Consider the following 25,603-nt stretch of genomic DNA (forward strand, 5'->3'; position numbering starts at 1 on the left):
GTCTGCCTATCTCAGCTCTTGCATGAGAAGGTGCTACCAGGATAAGCAGCTATTATCACCTGCATGGAACAAGGTATTTAAAGGAGGATGAGACACAGTATTCCTGGCTCCCATTGCAGGGCCCAGAATGTGGCCCCTTAGACACCTGGAAACCTCTGCTGTTTCCTTGATCTGATTGCATATACCTTGTTCTCTGTCTCTTCAAACTTATTTCATACTGTCTCTTCAAAATCCCTGACTTCTCACACCATCTTCCTTGCTTCTCCAGCTCCATCGTCTACCCTCCCTCTCAGTTTCAATCTTTTTGCCTAGCAAATCCTAATCTCTCCTTTCCAAACAAATCTCTTGATTCCAGGTACGTGAGCAACTCCAGCAAGTCAAGGCTGTTTGTTTCCTAGTTTGTATTTAATCAGTGTCATATCCACTGATGGTCCCATCTGAGATTTTCTCTCCCTTCTCAAGCTCCTGTCAGCGTATACCTGACAAAATCCCTGAAATCCTGTCCTATAGGGAGCAAAGCCAGGTTCCACAGTTTGCCAGGGTAGCTTTTCAGCTCACATTATTTTTCATTAGTAATATCTCTTTCACAGCTAGTTCTTTAATTCACCCAACCATCAGTTTCCATCACATTGTCAGTCTCAGCTACTCCCTCCCTGATTCAACCCCATCTCATAATGTCATTTTCCCTTAATCTCTTGTTATGTCTGCTCCTGCCAACACTTACAAGGTTCCAGCCTCAACACTTTTCTTCTCCTTTCTGCACTGAGATCAGATTCCTAGTCACACCCACTGAAATTCAAATAATCTGGGAATTTACAAACTAAAATACTTTAATTGTGTGTATCCAGTGTCACATCCCTGGCATACATGACACCACTATATTGCCAGGAGCAAGCACAGAGCCTGTTTGGTTTTGGGGTTTTTTCCTTAAGAAATGGTAGATACATTTAAGGATCTTACTACCCTTACAGGACAAAATTTCCTCATTCTTGAGAATGGCTGCAATTCTCTCTGACAGAGTTCAACAGGTGGAAGACATACATAAGTGTAAACAGTTGAAGGTCATGAAGTTATCACCAAATTGCATACCTAGTATTATAATGGGAAGTGTCAGGTAATCTTAATAAGTGATGATACTACCAACTGCTTGGATGACAAACACTGTTCTGACAGAACACTGGAGTTTTTATCAGCTTTAATTACATTAAAGTAATTATCTAGTGTTTGACCCAGCTTTTAATTTTATGACCAATATCCTGGAAGCCTAGACAGTTAACATTATTTTGGCACATCACTGTAGGCTAAATTTTTCTTTAACGCTGCAGTAAGGCTGTTGACTCACTGTGCTTATCAATGGTGGAAGTGGGATTTCAGCAAATTATGGACATGAGTTTTCACTTTAGTTTTGGTTTTCATTGCACATTCTTTCTCCTCTCTGCAGTTGCTAAGGTTTGTGTTGGGATTAGGACTCACTAAACAAAGCCTGTTCAAGACTAGTGAGGCTTGAACAAAAACAAAATAGACCTACATAATTCACTGAGTTTGAAATCCAAACAAAGCTTCACAGTAGTCCTTTGCACTAACTGACCTTCATATTTAAAGTACTGAATATTTATAGTCGTTTAAAAGACAACATCTTTTAATGTTGTAGGAGATGGTCTTACAGCTGTGAGCTCAGCATGGAGGCAATGTAAAGCTAGAGCAGGAGAAGAACTTCTGTGCCCAAATGCTGATCTAAGATACTACCTTCCCCCAAAACCCTTATTTCTCTTACAATGCAATAAGAAAAAGACAGATTTTCAGTTAACTCAGCAGTTAACTTAAACAATGAGAAAAGCCAAGCATTTGCTACAGCCTCTGATGAATTTGCACATCTAAAAGATAACCTGTGTGACCTGTTTGCCATGCAGTACCATGCTTTCATACCTCAAAACTACTTTGAATGAAGTTCTAAGAAATTTCCAGTACCTATATTAAGGGATTATTAACAAAAAAATGAATATCTAACTGAGATTTCAACTCACCATACCAGACCTATAGCTGAAACCTGAAAAATGAAAATGAATTGCTAGAATCTTTGTAGTCTGTTCAGGAAAATACTTAAAACATAACACAGATAAATTTTATCTGAGGGGAAGAGCTATTTTCTGATAACTTTTCAAGACTCATTTATATATATGTGTGTGTGTGTGTCTATACATTGCACAATATCTCTTTAAAATGATGCATCCCTTGATAGTCCCACAACCTGTTGTCCAAAATCATCAGTGCAGTTAGATGTAAACAATATTTGCAACTCTGGAGAGATTCCTTTCCCTTTAAGTTTAGTTGTCCTTCAATAAACAGCATTGCTGTAGCAGTATGATCCAAAGAAAGAGTAAGCTACAAGTAGGCTATACAGTACTGCAGGGGATACTCCTTTTTGGGCTCTGAAAGAGGACATAGTGAAGACCTGAATCACAGATAGAGATACTTTGACTCAGGACATCTTTTTGAGCGTTTTTCCAGTTGTTTGATTTTCAGTACTGTTTTTGGAACAGGCAACAGCCCCGCTTGATTACTTGGTTAACCTTTGTTTTCATGTCTCTTTTGTTCTCTTGCAACTCCAAAAGTGTTAAAGAGTACAAGAGCGACAAGAGGGTATGTTTGGTTTAGTGTGATACTCATAGCACCATCCTGATCAACACAGCATCAGTATGGGCATACACAAACATTCAGATATTAGAGAGTCAAGGTTAGTTCTTACATCTGTACTTCCCTTTTCTGCATTTTGAATAATGTCCAGAGGATAAGGCACTAGATTTACGGATAAGGTCTACGCACAACCAGCAGAAAGACCCCTGAGATTTTATGTAGAAGTACTTAGTGTAAATTTGAGAAAGCTGACTAAAATAAAACATGAAGTGAAATCCAAATAATGTCACAGAACTCATGCCAGATATTCTTTAGACTAGGAAGTGTTTTGATAATTCAAGAGTGGACTTAGCAATGAAATCAAGAGGGACATAATTGCTGTTCTCGGGTATGCACACTACTTCTCCTCTTCTAAGGAGTAGCTGGGGGACTGCATAGTTGTTTTCCACCCTCCTGTTTTCAGATCTAGACTATGTTCTTCTCTACCACTCTCCTTGCATTACTTTCTTCACTTTTACTTACTTAAATCAAGTATGTAAAAAAAATGAGAAAACCAGTTCTTGTGTCACATATTACTCAATCTGTAGCTCAGCTGGGCATTCCAGCTAAGCTGAACATTCATGCTTTAGCTGTGAGCCTATCATCTCATCATTACATGGAGAGCACATCAGTCTCAGCATAGAATTTGCTGGCATAGATGTGAGATTATATGGAAAAGTACTCCTACCATGGAGAGACAACTGTATCTCGCAGGTTACTGCCAGAAGTCTAGGTATTAATGATGATTTTGCTTTGAAATCCAGTATCAAAATGGTTTTTTCATATTTTAGATAAAAAATGATAAATAGAATTTCTGGATGGTGAGGAAATATTGGTACAGTCTAATTGAACTAAATCAGGTGTAATACATAGTTCAGTTACACATATAAACTGCCTGTAATGCCAGTGGTAACGTGGAAATTTGAAGATTGTCTATCAAAATGTTAGCTGCCAACAGTTTGAGGATCTCCAAACTGTCCTCCTGACACAGGGTACAGAGCCAAGAAAAGAAAGCACCATGCTTCAATTTCAGATTAGAAGGGCAGTAGGTTCCTTTTCCTTGCAGATTATTAACACTGAAATGAACTGTCAGCATCGGTGTTGTCACCAGGCATCAAAAATGACATGAGCCAGTGTTCAACAAGAAATGAAAGCATGAGACTGACATGGAAAAAGAAGGTCAAAATAAAAAGGTGCTATTGTGTAGAAGAGAGAGAAATGAACCTAAGTCTTTGGCATTTCTGAAAGAATGACACACTATTTAAAGACCGGAATATAATAATACTCTTAAAAGGTTAGTGTTTTCACATTGCATGTTTGAGTCCTTGATTTTTCACCACTGCCACTTCACCTGCAGTACAGAAGAGGTACTTGTAAGGCTGTTGCAAGGAGAATCACTTTTTTGGACCAATACCAAAGCAGAGGGATCATTGTTTATAGCCTGTCAGCTTCAGCTGGTTCATTATCCATTGTGATAGCAGAAGAGCAACATGAGCTTTAAGAGGTCACCAATGCTGCTAGATGAGCACGGACATATGGATGAATTATTCCTACACTGTGATGCACGGTCACTGAGGAGAAAGAAACTGTGTTCTACTAAAGACCATGTCTCACTGTCCAAATGGAAAAGGATAGAATTTATCTTTTCCTGTGGTGCTTGAGATAGACTTACTGTTCTTTAGTGAAGTTCTAGATAGTTGATTTTGGTGGGTTGGTGGTTGGTTTTTTTTTTGTTTTATTTTACATCAGGAACGAATGTTAAAAAGCATAACTCAAGGTAGAAATGTCATTTGAGGTGAACTATTGACAGAATGTGTCCTTGCAAGTTAACTTACTCTATAACCCCTGCTGTTCTTGTCTTAGTTTGCATTATCACCATAAACTATTTCATAAATTATATTTGACATGGTCATGTTCTTTATTTTTCTAGAGAACTTTAATACATGTAAAAATTTTTTTAAGTAATGGTTTCACTACTATTAATTGAAATTTGTCTCAATAGACAAGAAAGCTGCATAGAGCAATACTGCATAGTGCACTGCAGTGTATGCACTGAGTTCCTCAGCAGAATTTTAAATCACATATTCAACAGTGGCCAGCACCAGATTACAAGAAGCTACAGGCATGTAAGAGGCAGAACTGGACCTGATTGAATACAGGAATTGTGCCAATGCCTTTGAATTTTGGAAAAACCCCTATGGGCTGACAGTATATTTCACAAAATACATGTGACACTTCCTAGAGAGAAAGTGGCACAAATTCAGACAAAGGGACAAAGGTGTCATACAAAGAGAAGAAGAGTCTTCAGCAACACCACCTCCTGCCTTGCAGTGGAACACCAGAGGAGAGATGGCAGGTGGAACTTTTGTTCCTGCCTGTTGTACCAGCAGAAAAGATATGTTAGGGCCCAGGCCTCATTTACAGAATTTCCTCCTGTCAGGATAGGCAGAAAACAAAAAGGCAGAGTTCTACTGTGACCTAAAGAACAGCACAGCATGGGGCTTTCCTTGGGCCATATGATAAGTTATTGATTGAGTCTTTGTTTCAGTAGTCAACCTTGAGAATCTTCACCTCCTCTATTTGCACCTCCCCACCCACTCTCAGTCCATATCTTCCTTTAAAGGAAAGTCAGTTTCCCTTGGAAGAGTGCATCACCAGCTCCTTCAGCCTGCCACAGAGGATGGGACCAGAGAGAATAGGAGAGGATCCTTTCCTTCCCTTGTCACCTCCACAGATCTCTCAGCCTAAGATCACTCGGACACAGGACAACAGGCCGAGGTTTGCTAATCTGCTCCTTCCTAAGAGGCTTCATTTGGTACATGCCTGATCCCAAAAGTGGAGCACTGCATAATGAACTCCAGGACCTAGGATGCCCCTGCTGGAATTAGATGAGCTAAAAATCTGAAGAAAATAAAGGTAAAACCTGAGTGAAAATGAAGTACAGGTTATCTCATGTTTATTCTTCTGTTGCCACATGCACCCTCTCATCCTTTCAAAGCCAATTTCTTTGCTGAGGCCAGCACCTTGCAGAGGAATGTGGCTACTGATCATTTTTGCTGCATCTTTATTGACAGGCAGTACAAATGGAGGAGTCCAAATATCTGACCTTTCTTCTAAACAGAACCAACATAAACTGAAACTGTCATCTTTTCCCATCCCAAGAGCAGTTTTGCCGGCAGGTAATGGAGTTGAATGAATCAGTGTATTACTGAAACTGATGCACGATGACAAAAGCGTAGCAGTACTTACTGCTGAACCAGAAATATGCAAAGTGAGAGAAATTCCTCCTTCATGGTGTATTCCTCTCATTCAGAACAAGCTTTGCTATGCCTCAGGCAACTCCACTTTTATGATCACAATCAAGCATTTTTCTCTGCATTTTTCATATTTATGTGTACTGTCCTCAAGAAATTATCTCAGTGAGGCACTCCTGTAGGAGTTTCTTTCCCGCCTTGCCAACATGTAATTTTTCAGTGACTATGATAGAAAACACTTTCAGCTGGGATAGATCAGCTTTACTCCAGCAGGAGGACTGTGGCACCAGAGCACCAACAGAGAAAAATCTTTATAAACTCATGAATCAAATGTTTAGGAAGCACATAGGGAAAAGTGTGTGGGAGTACTTGAGCAATGCTCGTGCCAGCTTTGCAGATTTATTACTACAATATCATCATGGTCAACGTAATTAAACCTCCCACTATAGGTCTCTTCATCTACTGCACTACAGCTGGTATTACTCCCACCACTGACAGCCTATTTTCTTGACACAAAACAGCTTTCCATACACCTGTCAGATCTGGGATATGGAGATGCAACTACTGAAAAAGACTTTATTGGAAAACTATGGGGTATGATTTGGATTTTGGGTGATTCTTCCTATTTCTCTTCTGCTCCACACTTTCTTTTAATATTACACATATTAAAGTGTGTGGCAGGGAGAATGCACCAAAGCACTTCATGTTAGATTCTAAATTAAATTCTTCTTCATTTAGAAACAGAAGATGATGGCCTGGACATGAAGCATTTGAGGTCAGTGCTAAATTGACTTCCTCAGTTTCAGCTAATTAAAAATGTCTGTGTGTTCTGCTTTGAAAAGGAAAAAAAAATAAGCAAGCTGGAGATTTCATCATTTTGCCATATTTACAGTGTACTGTCTCTTCCACAGATAAATTCTAGTGAAAGGTACAGGTAGCTGTCTTCTAGAAAGGACAGTTTTCTTGTCTGTTTGAGAATGAGCAATTACTTTTTTTGCATTTACTTAATGATTGGTTCTTGTTTTCAACAGTTCAGATATCTTTAAAGATATTTTCCCCTGTGTTTAATACATTTGAATGCTAATTATTTTATTTCAAATGTACATTAAAACTTGAACTGCGCGTTTGTGTAAACCAAAGTTCTTTCTATGAATTCAATGCAGGATGTCTGTTTTTCAACATCACCTCAGGCACAACTTGATTTTCATAGTTTAAAAAAACCTTTTAAAAATAAAAGGTATTAAAAAAAATCCTGACCTGCCCACCCTGTCTCAAATTATTTAGTGGAAAGAAAATATTTTGCTTCTGAAGAAGACCTACTCTAAATTTTTTACAGAATTTGGCGCACATCCTTTAACTTCAGTGCTGTGAGGATTCTGTATATTAAAAGATTCAGGAGATAAGAAGTGATGTTTTTGAGGATGGCCTTTTGATTCCACAATCGTTAGACTAGAGTAGCAAATGCCAGTGGAAGAAACAAAGAAATGAACTTTGACTGGCCTTTGGAGGATGCACTTTCTGATTTGGTTTACCAACGGAGACAGTAAAACAGAAGCTTAATATGAAATACCATGAGTAATAAGTATGAAATGTGTGCACTGCAGTGCAAATGTGATCCCCAAATATTCTCATTTCAGGGGAGAATTCTTTTGGCACAATGCCTAGGCTGTTGGCCACAGCCTGTTTGGCTGCCTTGTCCTGTGCCTAGCCTCTTTAGCAGCTGGTGCTGCTCCCAGGCAATGCATTCAGCTCTTGCTCCCACTGCTTATCATAGTGGGGGGGGTTTCTTAGAAAAATATGTTTCTAAATTTAGTTTAGGACATTAAGCCAGTTGTTGAATCACAAACACGTCCCTGCTACCAAACATAAGCAACCTGTGTGGAAAACTGCACTTTCTAATTGAGGAATACTTCTGAATCCATTGTGCAACTGATGTTTGGAATTTAGGAATAATTTATGACTTTTTAAAGCCTTCTAAATGTACCATTTCAATAATCAAAACCAGAATATGCCTCTTGAAAAATAAGAGTTTGCTCATGCACACTGGGTTTGCACTGATTTCATTAAAGCGGTCCAAACTCTCCATGATAACTGGGATTTACTCACCAGAAACATTATTCCCTGGCTGTGCTATAGGCAGGAGGGTGTGTGCAATGAAGTTATTGGCTAAAGACCAGAAAGACATACTTGTATCTGTGCTAGAAACATCTTAGGGGCAAGAAAATGCTTCCCATTTAATATCTTCTTGCCATATGAAAGGGAGGGATAAGTAAAATGCTCTCTATTCCTGGCTTTCAAGATGGGAGCAGGAAGAACAGAAGCCTGGACTCTAAAATCACCATCTTTGGGTCTGAAGAGAGAACTTTCATATCTACATTTCCACCAGCCTTTCTTCTCCTGCCTCCTTGGCATAAGGTGGATACTAAAGACACACAGAAAAAAGCTGTACCAGTTCCTGTTCATTTTCTTCCACCTATGGTAGGAAGGTGGATAAGGCTGTTCAAACGTTCTTCCTGTCCAAGAAACAATCAAACACTCAATTTTTGAGCCTTCAGCTTTATCAACCTCCAGAACAGAAAACTTATATTGGTATCAATTTTACTTCACATTCAAGATCTTACTGCAGCTCATGGTGCTTAAAGTGTAGTCTGAAATCAGCAGCTTGAAATTCAACCACACATGTTCAGCACAAAGAACCTGGAAAAATAGAGCATTTTCTAATGTAATGATCTCTGTGTTGAGGTGAAAAATTAGCTGCTTACCTTAGGGCCTCATTGTAAATCCAAGGCATGAAATTATTTGCTATTGCATGCCTTGCACATTATTCCTTTCCAATGCATGTACCAAATTTAATGTAGGTTGGGCTGGTGTGTGGAGGGAAGGGGGTTGCCCTGTGATACTTGGCAGTCCTTTCCAGCTGCATCTGCTAATGCTAGAACCCTATCTAGCACTGGTTAAATCAGGAATTTTGCCACCAACTTGAAAGACATCAAGATTTAAAATTACAATGCATACCACTTATTTTCTTCCCCTTGACAATATGGCCAGTGCATTCTGGGTAGGAAGCTAAATTTCCCAATACTAGTACATAATTTGATCTCTTGACAATAACGCACATGCAGCTAAATGGTGCTTGCATAACATTTTTTGCCTCAGTGGTTAAGGCATATCATTTGGAACCACAAAAGCAAACCGAAGACTAACCTAGAAGTAAAATAATCACTAGGTGGGGAAGTCACGGAAGTGAAAAAGGCCTGAAATGCAAACTAGCCTGTTGGTATCCAAGGACAATACAGTCATTTTAGTGACCATTTTGAACACAAACAAAAAAAATGATAAAGTACTGAAGTACAGAAATCACTCTGATTCCTATTAAATACCAAATCACAAAGAGATGTCTGAATACAAAAAGCTATTATTAATAAGCTTCTGTACTGTAAGAGGCATTGAGCTCTATGCAATTTAAAGCGACATTTGCCTTTTGTGGATTTGGGGATTCCAATTTCTATTTGTTTGCTTTATCTTAAGCGAACCATCTGCTTCCTTTTGCTCTTTTCTAGGACTCTACAAGCCTCCCATTCTGAAGTGAAAATCACTTTGAGCTGGAATTTTTCAGGTCTTATGTAAATATACAGTAGAGGGAGGACATGGCTCCATCCCTCATCACTGCTGCCACTTGGATGAAGTGCCTTTCCTTTCCCATCTTCTACAGAAAATTAGGCTCCATGAAACCCAAGAGGAATGGAACTTCTGATGCTTTCTCCTCCACCTCTTACAAGAATGTACAGTTGATGTGCTCTTCCTGCATACTGAATAGCTGTGGCAAGGACTTTATCTCTCTGACACAAACTCACTTCTTTGTGTTCCCTCTGAACTTGCAGATTTCCACCACAGAAGCACTGCCTCAGCAGGACATTCTCCAGTGTCAACTGTCAGCTCAGAGATATTCTTGCATAACTCCCTTTTCTGCAACCAATATTGTCCAAATCTGCCCTTGATAAAAAAACCCCAAAACTCAAAAAACCAAAACCAAACCAAACCAAACCAACCAACCAAACAAAACCCCCCAAACCAAACCAAACAAATAAACAAAAAAAACCCCAAAAAAACCCACAACAACAAAAAATCCACATTATAAACAACAGAATACAGAGAGCATTTAAGAATCCTACAACGATATTCCTCCTTCCTCCTGGAAGCTGCAGTGTGCATTGATCAAGAAGGAGAACAACATACATACACATTGTAAATCTTTCTTCCTTCTTTCCTCTCATCTGAAGGTACTACAGGAAATAAATGCTCAGCGTCAAGATTTAGAAACTGTGCATTAGTGGCATAGCTGAAACACAAATTCTCTCTCCTCCGAATAGAAAGGTTTAAAGGTCTCTTCCCTTTCACTGCTGAAAGCCAGATACAGTGATCCTGCTGTGGAGGTCCACGCCCTCACTGCAATTTAGATTTTTAATTAGTTTCTTCCAAAACAGTTTTACAATTACCTGTAATTTGTCCACCAGTAATTTCCTTCCTTCTTAATCAAAACACAAACTGCTCCTGGTCTGCAACAGCCAGACATCATTTCTGTTAATAAAAATGTGCTTGAAGAGTCTTTCTTTAGGTCGACCCCCTGCTACATGCAGTGAAAAAGAACCAGAAATTGTATGGGGTCAGATCAGTAACATCTCCTCACAAACCTCAATTTCTTTAAAAGTGAACATTCAGGAATTAGATATAAATGGAAGGAAGCACCATTGCTGTTATTTTCAAATGGCAGTACGTGTGCACTTTTATTAATATTCAGATGTATTGCATTAGCACAGAACCTGTATCCAGTCTGCAACCAGCGCTTGTATCAAACTGCTCTATTCAGCTTGCTGCTATGACAACTATCCAGAGGCAAATGTCAGGTCAGCTCTCAACATATGTGTCTAGGCCATAATTGCTTTGTCAGAAACCTAATAGCCACCTACTCCTACTCCTCTAACAGCTAAAAGCAATATTGTTAAAATTACTAAATGATGCAATATCCTTAACACTCTATTCACTGAAAAATTTAGATTTTCCTTCCTTTTATCCCTCAAAATAAAAATGGGTGAGGAGAATGTGTTTAAAGTGCCTATTTGCAAATTTATGTGCATTTATGTTTGAGTGTAATCCTGGGATCATTAAACTTTCTCTTCCTTGGGGGTTAGATGTTATCTTTCACTCCACCACGATGATTATTGATATTTAATTTGGCTGGTTACAAATCACAGCGTGAAAAAAAATTACAGTCGTCCTCTTGAGAGATTTCCTTAAAAATGTGTTCAGAGTTTATCATAAAGAACTGCTTCATAGCATCAGAGTGCATGATACTCTGTGCATAGTACACAGACTTGTTCTTATGTTTAACACATCAAACCAGTTGTATACTGATGTCTGTGCAGTGAAGGCATGAGGACAACACCTTTCTCAGACTATAAAGTTGTACAACTGTTGTTATTTTCATCTAGTCTCTGAAATGAAAGAAAACTGTGGCCTTTAAACCCATATTTTTTTAAAAAATGAAAATGCAGAAAACCCTTTTCTTATCATGTATATTCTATAAAATACTGACTGAAAAGCACCCTGTGAAGAACCTACTAATTTAAAAAGCACCAGCTCTGACTGAGAAATGCCTTTGTTAGGAAAGAAGATATGTAAGATAATGAAAACCTTCATTTTCCTCTGAGCTTAAGTTTTCCTTGAGCTCAACTTGTCATTTGCTATGTAACTACAAAAGAATCATACACTGCATGTCCAATTACTTAAGACATAAGGATGAAAGAAATGCACGTAGCTCCCTCCTTTGGCTGACCAAAATATTCTGCATACTATCGCAGTCCTTCCATGACATTACTCACTGAAATGGAGGTTGAATGTCTAAAATGACATGGACTGAATCCAGGAGAGAGTCGAATCCACTGGCTTCACAGTCATATCATATGTGACCCTATTTTCCTATCTGCAAATATAATAACGTATTCTCAAAGGTCCAGCTTCCTAACTGTTACAAATCAACATGGCACAAACAAAGCAACATCAATTTTCTAAATGATCTGGCTAACTATACATGACATGTCCATAAAAAGGTTCATATACTTCTACAGACAATAGTACTCTCTGATTCAGTTCTTTTCCTTCTTTCCCATATTCATCCTCCCTCCTCATTCCTAGGTGCTGTCATTTTATCTTGATTGCCAAAAACTAGTTATTTCAATTAGAAGAAAAATGCTCATTCATAAATTTTGCAATATGACAGCATGCAAAAAGAATAAATTTTAAACAAAAAACAATGAAACAAAATGTTACAAAAAACACTTGTGTCCAAGTAAAGGGGAAGGCAATTTTTTCCTAGTATCATTCCTACATTCTTTTCCAAAGAAAGATTTCACCGTTTCAGCCTCCTTAGCAAAAACAGAGAGGCAGGTCCTCTCCCACACTGACATATATAAACTGCTATTTCCTCTTACATCTTCCCTTGAAGAATTTCTTTTTGATTTCAGAAAGGACAGTAACAACGCTAATCCACCTCCACTTTCCACAGAGCCCAGCAGTGCTTCAGACTGTTTTATGATGAGGTTGTATAAAAACTACAGCACACACCTACCTATTTGGAAGAAGCAGAGACTGACAGTGGTTCAGCTCTTATAAGCAAACTTCCATTTTTGTGATCGACAAAGAGGAGAGCCGCATTACTAAGGTCTCTGTAGTGCATAAAGCAGGCATCCCGCCCCTGTTAATTGCCCAGGACAGTAATGACAGGATGACTTTTCCCAGATTTTTCTACTTATTTAACCATTCTTCTTTTGTCCAATGAAGACAAAATTGGGTTTGTAAAGTGAAGGACACACAAAAGAAGTCATCCTGTTCACTGTATGAAATGAATGTACATGAATCTACTTAATTTGTTTCATGACTCCCTTGTTGATAGTAGATCAGAACCTCTACTTAGCGTAACTGCTTCATGAAGGATTATCCCAGGAGAAAATTCAAAGATATCACTTAAAAGCCCAGGAAATCTAAAGGATTCCGATAATGTGACTTCAATCTCTGACTGAAACAAGTCATAGAAGGTTTATCCAATTATTGTTTCTACATTTTACATCAGCTGTGATCAAAAAAATCCTCAGAATTCAAGACGGTTCCTCTTCAGTATCCTAACTCAGCAGAGGTGATTTGGAGCAAAACACAAAACCTCTGCATTGCCTCTGTACCTATTGCTTGATCTGGGCCAGAAAAGATTAACTCAATCCAGCCCAGTGTCACTAGCATTTCACTGTTCAGCAGTACTACCAGTAAACCTATGCAATTTCAACATATAAATCTATAAAATATGTACATCGGAATAAATTATTTTTAGTACCAGGCAGAATTAAAAAGTGGAAGTGACAGAACTCTTCAGTTGGGTAATAAGTATCAAATATATAACTTCTCAGCGCTTTAGTTTCTTGTCAACCAAATAGTGCTTGATCTCAAGATAATGAAAATGCACTGAAGCTTAAGAGAGCACTTGAGTAACACCTAACACAGTCAGACAGCCAAAGCATTATAGTCCAAGCTACCATGACCTAGTAAACACATTTATATTCCTTATAGAGAAGTCTCACAAACTGACAATGCTTTTATTTGTTGCAGTTCTTAAAAACTATGTGAAGTTACTAGTTTCCTGATGGACAAGATTACATTGATTTTCCCATTAGGAAATAAATTACTGCCACAAAAAAAAAAAAAACATGTTGAAAATAAGTAAGTGATGCCAGTAAGACCAGATTTCATTATCTCATTTTTAAAATTGGATTTTTACAGGCAGAAATATTCAGTCTTAAGGTAGGAAATACAAAGATCATGCAAGTGGAATTTAAGACATGTAGGTTGAAGGATGGTTTCATTTCAGACTTAACTTTATCACACTTAACGCTATCCCTAGATCAGGGCTATATTAAGTATTGCAGCTATTAGAAATACTTCTAGGAAGTCATTCATAGGATGCAGTATTTGTGTGTGCACGGACACATACTTTGGAGAGGTTTCTTCTGAAGAGATAAAAAATGTATGCACAGGGTTATAGGTATATAAACCCAATCCTTCATGCTTATTACTTATGGAAGAAACAGCTAATACTCATGAGCATGGCCAACACTGTTCAAAAGAAAAAATGAGCTCTTAGAAGTTTCCGTAGTTTCGACTTTTAAGCCGCTTCTTTCTGATGAGCAATAATTGAGATGGTTTTTCATAAAACCACTGCTAAAATTAATACTGTAGGCAAAAAAATTTAGTTGGGAAATTCATAATATTTTAACAAAGTACAGACTTTTATTAGGGACATACATGTAACGTGCTCAGAACTTCCTGCTCAGGGGCAGTGTTGTGCCAGGGAGAGAAGGAAAAATGGAAAAGAGGAAAGAGCATAAACAAGACAAGCAAAGGAGTTCAGAAAGCTGCTGAAGCTTTTTCATCAGGATTGGGCATAACGCTAGTGGTTTTAATACATTCACATTTTATAGATAATATTCTAAAAAAGGTGGTGGTGGGGATACAAACCACAGAATCACAGAACCACAGAATCAATTAGGTTGGAAAACACCTCTGAAGTCATTGAGTCCAACCCATGCCCAAACACCACCATGTCAACTACACCATGGCACTAAGTACGAGGCAGATCACAGGTCACCCTCTGGAGAATAAAAGGCAGAACTTCACCATACTGCATGCAAGAATAAAGCAGCTTTAATGCAATGTTTCCATTCAGATCTAAGGGGAAGTACTAAATGAGTGCTCTTGCCAGATTCTCTCAACAATCTACTTTCCAGGACTGTCTAATGTTTGTCCTCAATTAGAAGATGTCTTGATATAATTTATGACGTGATAATTTTCATTATCAGAATCTTATTTCCTCTTTCTTCTTCCCAAATTTTCACTGAAGAGTCCTCAAAGTCTGAGTCTACCCATTGGTATAATACCCAATTTTGGAAAACAAGGTACCTTTTGGGTTTTTTTTAAGAGCTATGGAATAGTAAAAGAACATGTTGCACTGAACTTTTCCAACCTATCCCCATTTAAGAAAAAAAAATCCAAAGAAAATATTTTATTTTAGATATATTTAAGAAAAGTGAAGGAAATTTAATAGTAAGTTAGAAGAAAAAATAGGAAGAAGAGTAGAATACAACCTTTTACCTATAAGTCAAACTCTCTGGATGTGAGGATACAGGTCCACTTCCCACCTCAGCACGTGAACTGAGCACACTAGTGTGTATTAAATAGCACACGCAGAAATATTCCAGAATGCTTTGCTCTCAGTCAACTTTGTTAATGTCACATACTTGGAATAAATAATTAAATTTCAATGGAACTGGGGCTAGAACCAAGGTTTTCTATTTCTCTAATCAATTAACTATTCCACCCTGCAGGGCAAATTTCTCACTCTAACTTTTATGAAGCTACCTAACACATATTTCCATAATTTTTTCCAGCCACAACTATTCAGCATATCTATCATGAATTCACAAATAGTTTCCAGGCACCAAAACTACATCAACTCATCTAATTTGCTGCTTGATAAATCAAAGGGCGGTGCTATTTGCAACCGTCTCCACAGTGTTCCCAGAACTCACTGCCAAAAAGGGGAAAAGCTGAAAGAAGCAGAAGCCAACACCCATTTTTCATAGGCAGCTTTGCTACTTCAGTTGTAATCAAGGTGATCAGCTTGGATACATTCTGACTGCAGATTTTAATTCATGCTTCTCAACGCTGTTACCAAATCCTTCTGTGATAAGAATACCACAAAAAAAAAAAAAAAAAACAAAAACAGAAAAAAAATCCTACTAATAGGTTTTTTGAGTTCTGACTACAGTTTAAATATTGGTTTTTGTTTCAACAGCTCTCTGGTTCCCTGAAGACTATTATGGGATTCTCGTTTAAATCACTTGAAAACTCTGCCTCACCCTGACTGGACTAAGGAATTAAGCCATTAGTTTTGTGCAACGAAAGCAATTGATGTTTGCATGAGTAATTTCTAGTTCTCCTTGGGGTAAGAGCACGCTGACTTTGTAGCTTTTTTTCTTATTACTGAAAAATCAGAGAGCAAATGAGAGAATATAAAACCTGCATAATCTGAATGAGCACTGCTTCTGAACTAAGCTATACTTAATATTTCAGTGTGTTGACATCCCATATGATTTGTAAATCCTAAGGTAAATGTAGCACAATAATGAAAATACTGGTAAAAAACAGAATAGCAAAAAGAAATAGCAATATACACTTTCAGATCCTAAATTGTCAATATTATAAGGGTAGGAGTAGGAATCTTTTATACAGTTAGGGCATGACCTGAAAGAACTTAATGGACCATGTATAAAAGAAAAATGTTCCTTTAAAAAATATTCTGTTCCACAAAAAAAAGTTCATCTACCATGACAGAAGCATATTTTGGAACAACTGATATATTCCTAAGATTTTACTTTGTTACAATCATGTAGAGAAATAAAGCATAACAGTTTTTGCAATAAGAATGTTAGACATTCACTTTATCTGTGGAACAAGTAAATAACCAAAGTCTGGAATGAGCTACCAGTTGGGTTTTAAAAAACTGAAAGAAAACATGTAATTTTCAGAAAGTTAAAAGTAACAAAATCCTAACATGCACTATAAAAGGTGAATAATAACTGAAAAAAATATGTATGAGCTTTAAAAATTCTTAAGCATTTTGCTATATATCACAATAACTTTTCTGTTTGGGGCAAATGGGTATTTTCAGAAACTTACAATTTTTCACCTTATATTTACAAATGCATACACATTTTGAAAGAGAACATGGGCACAGATAAATACACTGAGTCATGGACACATGCACCATTTCTATTATTTATGTAAATTACATATACTGTGTGCTCTGTTCCTTTTAATTCTACACATTCTGCTCTGAAAATCTACAATCGTTAAAAAGTAAATATACAGCTTTAATCAGGTGGACATTACAAATACATTAAGACACCCTCTTACAGCTTATGTAAATATAGACAAAGACATGCTTGTGTGTTCATTTTAAAAACTCCAGCTTTTGTATTTTAATTATTCTTGCTAGAAAGAAACATATAAGGGATTGCACCACGCTTCTGCATGGCATCCTATATAAATGAGTCCAGTACATTTATAAATATGGATGTGGTAGACCCCCAAACAACACAGTACCTGCTGTCTATCCAACCGCATCCTTTTTGCAGCATTTCTGCTTTCACTCTCACAGGCGGAAGCCAGGATACTCTCTGCAACTGCTGAAGTAAGGTGTGAGGGAATAGGTCGTGACTATGAGAGAAAAAAAAGAAACACAGAAATTATTTCTAGCATAATCCACGATATCCTTTTTCAAAGCACACCATACCATCACCTAGGCAGGAAAGTCCGCTCATTGAAATGCAGTTTATACCAACAAAACAGGGAAATGGAACTTGCAAAGATGAAAAATGAAACTAGTTAGATGTTAAAGCTGCAGCTGATCCACAGATCCACGAGAAGCCCTTTCCCCCCACAGCTCTATTGTCCAGTGTGTTTAGTCTGGCTCATTAAGCTGTACTTTGAACAGACAGTGGCATATTCTCTGCGTTCCAGCAGCACCCTGGCCGTCTGATTCTTGTTAAGAAAACTGAAAGGCTTTTTATCCTGTACAGCATGTGACAGAGATGAGTAGTGTTTTTTTATAGTCATAAAAAAACAAAACAAAAACCCCAAGTGATAGGGTTGAAACATCACTCAAAACCTAACAGATTGTCAGAACATTTCAGAGCAGCCTCAATCTGTAGTATACGAATATTTGCATTCCTTGCTGCAACATGACTGATGTGATTAAAGCGACTTTAAAAAAAAAATCTGTTTTTCTTTTGATAATGCCAGCCTTCTAACACTCTAGATATTTTGTGGTTCAACTAGATATAATTAATTTTTCCAAATCAAAACTTCTCATCACTAATTTCACAGCATTTACATGTTTTATGTTAAAGGGGCAGTGAATGCCCAAAAAAACAAGGGAATGCTACAATCTTTTTAGCTTCATTGCTGATTATGAACTTCAATATGATCTTCCCTACCATTTCATTAGGAAGAATATTTAAACACTTTTTTTCCCCTGATTACATGCAAAACAATCTTTCTGAAAGATGAAGCTCACAATAAAAATAATCTTCATTAATATACCAACATATATAAGAACTACCAAGAAAATAAAGGAAGGATAATAACAGAGATAGTGATATACATATAAGCCTGTTACAGAGACTGCAATTTATTGAACCCAGTGCTGAACTTCCATAAATTTTCAGACCTTAATTGAACTCAAAAGTACTACGTATGTAAATTTTTACCTACTGAGGAAGTGGCCACATGTGTGGGGGTTTGGTGTGGTTTTGTTTGCTGTTGTTTTTTTGTTGTTGCCTTTTTTTTTTTTTTTGGAAGAGTTTTATTTTCTTACTCCCAAAAACATAGATATGATCCTGCTATGGAATGCCACTTAATTTTGGAAGCAAATTTTGCATCTATTCCCATTCAGTTCCTAGACAATGTTAGAACAGATTAATTATATTGCCTCAATTGATTTTATTGTTTTCATAACATAGGAGCCAACCATTATTAATATTACATTTTTACCTTTAAAAATTAAAGTCCATTTATTGACTTTGGATGTGCTCTGCCTATTGCCAGTTTTTAATCTGACACTGTACTATCTGTAACGCATGGGACCACAGTCTGTCTGGGACCAGAAGCTGAACTAGCTTTTAGAAATAGACAGGGATTTATGGGTCTTCCTCACTAGTGCAATATTATTTCTCCCCACTCATAGAGAGAACAAGCTCTCTGGCACCAGCATAACAGCTGTGTCAGAAAGACAACCAGAGGCTGCAATGCTGCAATAAACTATACTTGGATTGATTTGACAACAAACTATTGTTTCCAATTTTGAAAATAAATCAGTCTAGGAGATGAGGGATACTGATGTAAACCCTGGTGTCATTATAGAAGTTAACATTACATATAGCACAAGCAGACACCTTCCTCAGAGCTCCAGAGGAGGGAGTAAGTCTTTGTGGAAGGTTCTCACTGACAAAGCAATATATTTATTATTCTGTATCCCTAGAATGGTGATGTTACTCTGAATTCGTTATTGCATCACACTAGATCCCTCTCTGTATTTGGTGGCCAAGTGACACTGTACATGCCACTGGTTTATGCACATTCAAAGTACACTATGTTGGCAGCATGGAAATCTCAGTATGATCCTGTAAGAGTGGTCACACAATGACATTCTTGAAAAATGGTGAGCAAAAATCTGCTTAACTCCTCCAGGTCAGGTCTTTAACTAAACCAATAACTATCCATGTACATCAATGGATTTTTAGAACGTGACACATGAGCCAAAAAATTAATGTTCTGACCAAAAAGTAGAATGACTACTAACTCCCTCATCTTATTTGTTTATAGGAGAGAATAGGTTTATTGAAGTGTTTTATAAAACAAAAAATAAAGAGAACCCATAAATATGAAGCAGTTATCTTTTCTCTGAAAAGTAATTCAGTGGTTATGTGCTCATTGTTGAAATATTGCACTCCAGTGAGCACCTGCAAAAAAGAGTAAATCTCCAGGTAATGGAGTATCTTTCTCTTGAAACACTTGTTAACCCATAATTTCTTTCAGTCGTCACTGTAGTTGGCTATTGATATGTTCATATCAAGAACTATCTGGAGCGAACCTTAGGGAAAATGTAATGAATGCATGGCTGAGTCATCTGGGGAGTAAAGTACTATAACAAAGCACAGGAGAAAAATCATCTGATTAAGGTTTGGGATCTATCAACAGAGCACTAGTTTAGCATTGACTGGGAAGATGAACACAGTCCTCTCTCACTAGGAGTAGAGCTGTTAAAAAGAAGATTTTCTGTTCCAGGAAATTCCATATCTGTAAAATGTCAAAAAGGTCAATTTTGAAAAGCATTGCCTTAGAGGAAAAATTGCTTTGAAATAGCCACTTCTAAAAAAGTGGTTTTTAATATACGAATTTATACTTCCATATTCCAAGATCAGAGGCCCATTTTGGTTCATCTTAACTTCTTCTTCTTCTACACTTATTCATGATCTCTGTCTTGACTACAGCTATAAAACCACTTCTGTAAGAAGCTCAATCATCACAGTCCTTGTTGGTTTTTGAACTCTCTGAACTCCCGATCTGGGGGTGAGACACAAAGGCCTTGGAAAACATGGCAAAAGCAACATCTTTAAGTTCTGCAGAAGGGAGCCTGCAGATCTCAGCCAAACCAGCATCCTGCAGGTTCCAAGGCTGCCCTCTGCAGAGCTGAGAGCTGAGAGCTGGTTCCTGCATGTTTGAGACTACAGCATTAAATGTGGGAGCCAAGGAGAACTTTTTTCCAAGGGCTCCTAGAGTCCCCCCACAATCCCTGCATCCACAGCCTGTGCACTGACCTAGCAGGAAACCAGGTTTCATTTTATGGGAATATGTTAAAACAGAAAACCCTTGACAAATTAATATTTCTGAAAGGGGTGGGGGTGGGAATGGTGGGGGGAAAGACATTATCAAAAAATTCCCAACCAGCTTTAACTGGCATAATGCACATAGTGCTGCTTGATACGCACCATTCACAGCCCTGGTCTGGTATTTCTTTCACTTCACAGCAAGGTAAAGCAGGAAATAACTATATTGAAACTACCCATGTGTAAAACAACAGAAAAGAAACAAGACTCTAAACTTAGTCTACCAAAATAAGTAATTCACAAAGTTAGAAGGCAGGATAACGTTTTTATCATTTTGAATTAATGCCAGATAGAAAAGATGCATATGAAAATTTTATAGAAACTCTCAGGTGAAGAAATGAATAAAGCTTAGAAGGAATGTGGTGAACAACATAATACAGACCATCTGAGAAGACTATATGCCTCTATCCATCACACAAGAGTAATATAGAGAATTCCTTTGTATTTACATGGAAACATGATACTGCTTGTGACTGCACTAACACAGCAGTCACATTTTGAACACACATCCATTTTGGGTTTTTTACATCTCTTCAGCTGACACACAACTAACACTGAGCCCCTAAGATGTAAGGAAAACTTGCTAAGTTGCATGTGCACATGAATGCCTCTGTTTACAATAACTTTTGGAGTGACTGACATTCAGAAAGTGTTGGAATTCCCTCAGTAGCCCATGGGATATGACCAGCCACCATCAGTCCTCTCATATTTGAAACTGTATTTCAAGGTAATTTAACAATGAAATTTAAGACCACCACAGAGCCTGTAGATTATGATGATGACAAAAAAGCAACATGCACACTTAATCACACTATTGGACAGACACTTTTGCATGGTTTTATGAAAAATAATTTTTTGTGCAAATTGATATGAAGACTATACACTCATCTCCTTTTCTATTTCTGAAGAGTTTACAAATCATTGACAGATATACTTTTGCAGGCTGCTTAATGAAAAACCAATTAGATGATACTTCTTTCTAGTCTAATAACTGTTGATCTGCTTTAAAGTATGTTAAACCTAATAAAGACCCTTCCATGGCTTTGATGGTCTTTAGATCTGGCTCTTAGCAATCAAAGCATCTTACAACAAGACTTTCTGGAGTTATAAAGCAGTTCTACAAGGTTACTGATTTTTTAGTAGTTGAAATCAGAAATCCTTGGCCCAGATCCTCTAGAAATTAGTACCATTAGTATAACCTCTGACTCCTTAACAAGGAAGAGCCTAGTGTGTTCAATCTGCTGTAAAACACCCATTTTCAGTACACCAACTGTATATTACAGTATCAGAAAGTCTTCTGTTTAAAGGGAGGTACGTTTGCTGTATCTTCACGGGAAATACAAAGTACCCATTTTGGCATATTTATACAATTCTTGTATTTCTATATGGAATCTAAAAAAACTACTACGTTCTAATTTCATATATACCTTTTTGGTATAAATCTACCAATTAGTGATGTAATGGATGGATTATATTTCAGTGTAAACCACTAGGAGCAGGATATGCACCAGAAAGACTTTTGCAAGTACTGTGCATGCTGTTCCCCTCTGGTTAGAGATCTATTGTCTCTAAAGGTACTATCGACATTTTTGTGAGATCTAGTATAAATAAAAGCCAAAGTTGTTGCACAGAAGTTTGGTCTACATACTCTTACATATGTTGCACCAGACTGATTCAGTTCTGAAAAAATACAGCTGTGTGTTAGGTCAGATAATGGGCACATATGTACACCTGCTAAAATGCCAGTTGTTAAAAGCTGACATTCATAAATACTACGTTGTAGTTTAGGCCAATTAACACTGAAAATTATATCTTTCAGTATAATACAGTTGCAAACACATAAACATACAAGTTACATAATTTTTCTCACAGAGACCCTAATAGAAATCATAGAATCACAGAATCATTTAGGTTGGAAAAGCCCTGTAAGACAATGAAGTCTAACCATTAACCCAGCACTGCCAAATCCACCACTAAACCATGTCCCCAAGTGCCACATCCACACTTCTCTTAAGTACCTCCAGGGATGGTGACTCCAACTCTTCCCTGGGGAGTCTGTCCCAATGCTTGACATTTTTGTGAAGAAGTCTTTCCTAATAGCCAATCTAAACCTACCCTGGGAAAAGTTGAGGCCATTTCCTCTTCTCCTATGGCTTGCTACTTGGGAGAAGATGTACGAATTCTAATGTAAATGTGTGAATAACGAAGTATTTTAACTATTACTCAAACTTGAAAAAAAATAGTTTCAAATTTTCCAAAGTGATTTTGCATGCAAAAGTGAAGATCAATGCCTAAGGCCTCACTGACAGTAACCGAGTTTTTCCGGAGGTACCACTAAGTACTTTGCATGTTGGGCTCCCAACAACTAGACAGTCCTTAGTGCTCTCCAGCATGTCAGCTTCTTCCTCACTATTGCAAGACCAGTTCATGTCCAAAATAAAATACTGCATCTATGCCACAACTCTTTCATAATAAATTATTAAGATCTAACATAGTGTGTTAAAATCCCCAACAAGTTTGTAACAGTATGCAATATCTAAATAGCGTTTTTCCATAGAAAATGTACAAAATACTTTACAAGGCACAGAACACATTACCTGAGTTTTTACTCAGCACAATGCAGTGAAACACGTGACAGAACTGTCCTACACAGCACAGTTATAAAGGACTCAGAAATCTTTCTACAGAGTATTTTTTAATTTAAAGACCGAATGAAGTACAGTACTGCACTATAATGGATGTACTTTTACAATGGTTTCAAACTGGAAAAGGGTAGACTTAGATTAGCTATTAGGAAGAAATTCTTTACTGTGAAGGTGGTGAGGCACTGGAATAGGTTGCTCAGAGAAGTTGCGGATGCCTCATCCCTGAAAGTGTTCAAGGCTGGGTTAGATGGGGGTTTGAGCAATCTAGTCTAGTGGAGGGTGTTTTTGGCCACGGTAGAGGAGTTGGAACTAGATGAACTTTAAGAACTTTTCCAACCCAAACCATTTTTTCATTCTATGATTCTACAGTTTGTTAGTACAGAATAGTGCCATATGAACAACTGGACTTGCATTTTAATACCTGTAGCACTGCATTTCAGTCTGGGTTTTGATATATTTTGCTCAGTCATGCAGTCTTGTGAAAAATACTCCATTGTAACACCTACTAAAGAATTCAATGAAGTAACTAGGAAAATTCTCTTAAATGGCAGAAGAGGCTTTTTGAAACTTTTGGTGATGTTCACATCACTTTTTTAAGTTTTCAGCTTTAATATACTTTTAATTGAAAAATTGTATGCTGCACCTTGATTATAACAGCACCTTAATATATCCATATATATCTTAACATATCCATATTCCTGTCTAAATGTTAAGCAAGTGACACTTTCCAATCAACCTCCATGCTTCTGCTGCTGCTGCTATGCCTACATATGGGATGACTGATTTTGATTTAACAGTATTTCCTGTTTCCCCTAAACTAACACACTGAACTGTCTCCCTATCCTTAAACTATTGGCACAAACCAATCAATCAAGTAACATTGCAGCAGAGGTATCAAACTAAGTTAGAACCAGAACATAAGAAAACATGAAATATTTACTAGCTTTTTTCTTCTGATTTCAAAGAAAGAGTTTTGGGGTTTTTTTTTCTTTATCAGAACTTATTGTCATTTTGGAGGGGACTATTTTTCTTTTAAATCAGTAAAAAATTGAAGCACACGTCAAAATCACATTCCTATCTTTACCTCTCTCTCAAAATGTAGAAGATTAAGTGCTATCAGGTTGTTAGGTACTTTTAATCTTTTTAGTTTTAATTCTTTTTACAAATATCATGACTTTTTCAAAGCTGACCTCCTCACATTTTCCAAAGTTAATTGAAAAGGTGTAATTTCTTCTGCTGCACACTTTTCCAAAATTGAAAGCAAAAGGTATCTGAGACAGATTTAACAGACAGATCTTAAAAATCACATTACTATTCACCTAACTATGCTGTGATGAAAAAAAATATTTAAGAGCCTTAGGGAAACTGTTTCTAGCATATCTTTTTAAGAATACATAAGATCTAATGGTAAAAGTCAACATTTGTCTAAGAAGAGATTGTTTGCCCTTTTCAACCAGGTTGCCCATCAGACTTATGTAAGCTAACTACTGTCAAACTAGGGTGAGATGCTTATAAAGGAAAGCAACCAATTGACAGAGCGTGGAGTGTAGCACAGAGCAATAACTCTATTATTATTTGTAGATCTTCATGTAACTCTTCTTGTGATAATTTTCTTAATGCTTCCCAGCTTGTTAATCAATTAGATATGCATCCCTGGATCCACAGACCTTCATCTTCCTAAAAACACTTATAATCTTTCCAGACATAAAATGCCTGGAGGACTGAAAGCCCATGTGACTGCATGGGCAGCTGGACTTTTCAGCACTAAATTAAGTAAATAATGAAAGCTTCTGATTCCTAAACCTAAAACTTAAAACCAGAACCTAGATACCTATCCTGAGTAATCTTAATGAGGCAGATTTCAGAAAACATACCCCCTTCTGGAAACCAGTCCCCACCGAAGTCACTCAATCACAATATAGAAGCATGACAAGAACTAGACATTCAAAGCACCTTGATCAACATGAGCACAGTTGCAAACACCTTGTTAAAACACCTCTTAGAGCCAATTGGCACAACCAAATGACAGTAGCCATGAAAGATACAGAGTTTAGTTATTTATTATTGAGGCTGCCGATAGGACAGAAGGAGCTGGGATGAACAATACTGGGATCTAAATGAGGAACTGTCTTCAGGCATAGTGTGACTCTTCTCTGACACATCCAAACTTGCCTTTGGACAAGGAAAAGCGTTTATGACTAGCCTTTTCTCTCCAATACAGAAGAATGCTTTGCTCTTTGATACCATTGCTTTGTATTACTGTAGTATCTAGGAAAGAGGGTCTCCTTTGATTAAGCAAAACAAAGACTCTCTTCATGAATGAGAGTATAAAATTTTGCTCTTGCATTGGGATACTCACAGAAAAAAAATGGCATAAGTGTGGAAAAAGATACTGTAAGATGCAGTTTCAAACAGAATGAAGGGAGACCGATTGCAGGAGATCCTGAAGATGGGAGGAAGCAGATGTAAGGAAATGTAACTA

The 25,603-nt window shown here is 37.4% G+C and overlaps 1 protein-coding gene across 7 annotated transcripts in view; it reads right to left on the reverse strand.

The window, feature by feature from the left end:
* The window catches only part of NOL4 (nucleolar protein 4), a 188,289-nt gene that overhangs the window by 17,552 nt on the left and 145,134 nt on the right, over positions 1-25,603 (reverse strand). For all 7 annotated transcript variants that reach the window (XM_027638831.1, XM_027638830.1, XM_027638833.1 and 4 more), the window contains one exon: positions 17,133-17,246. In XM_027638831.1, coding sequence (XP_027494632.1) covers positions 17,133-17,246 — 114 coding nt within the window. The remainder of the gene's footprint in view (positions 1-17,132; positions 17,247-25,603) is intronic.

Source organism: Corapipo altera, unplaced genomic scaffold, assembly GCF_003945725.1.
Source record: "Corapipo altera isolate COAL_440 unplaced genomic scaffold, ASM394572v1 49, whole genome shotgun sequence".
Classification (NCBI taxonomy): Eukaryota; Metazoa; Chordata; class Aves; order Passeriformes; family Pipridae; genus Corapipo; species Corapipo altera.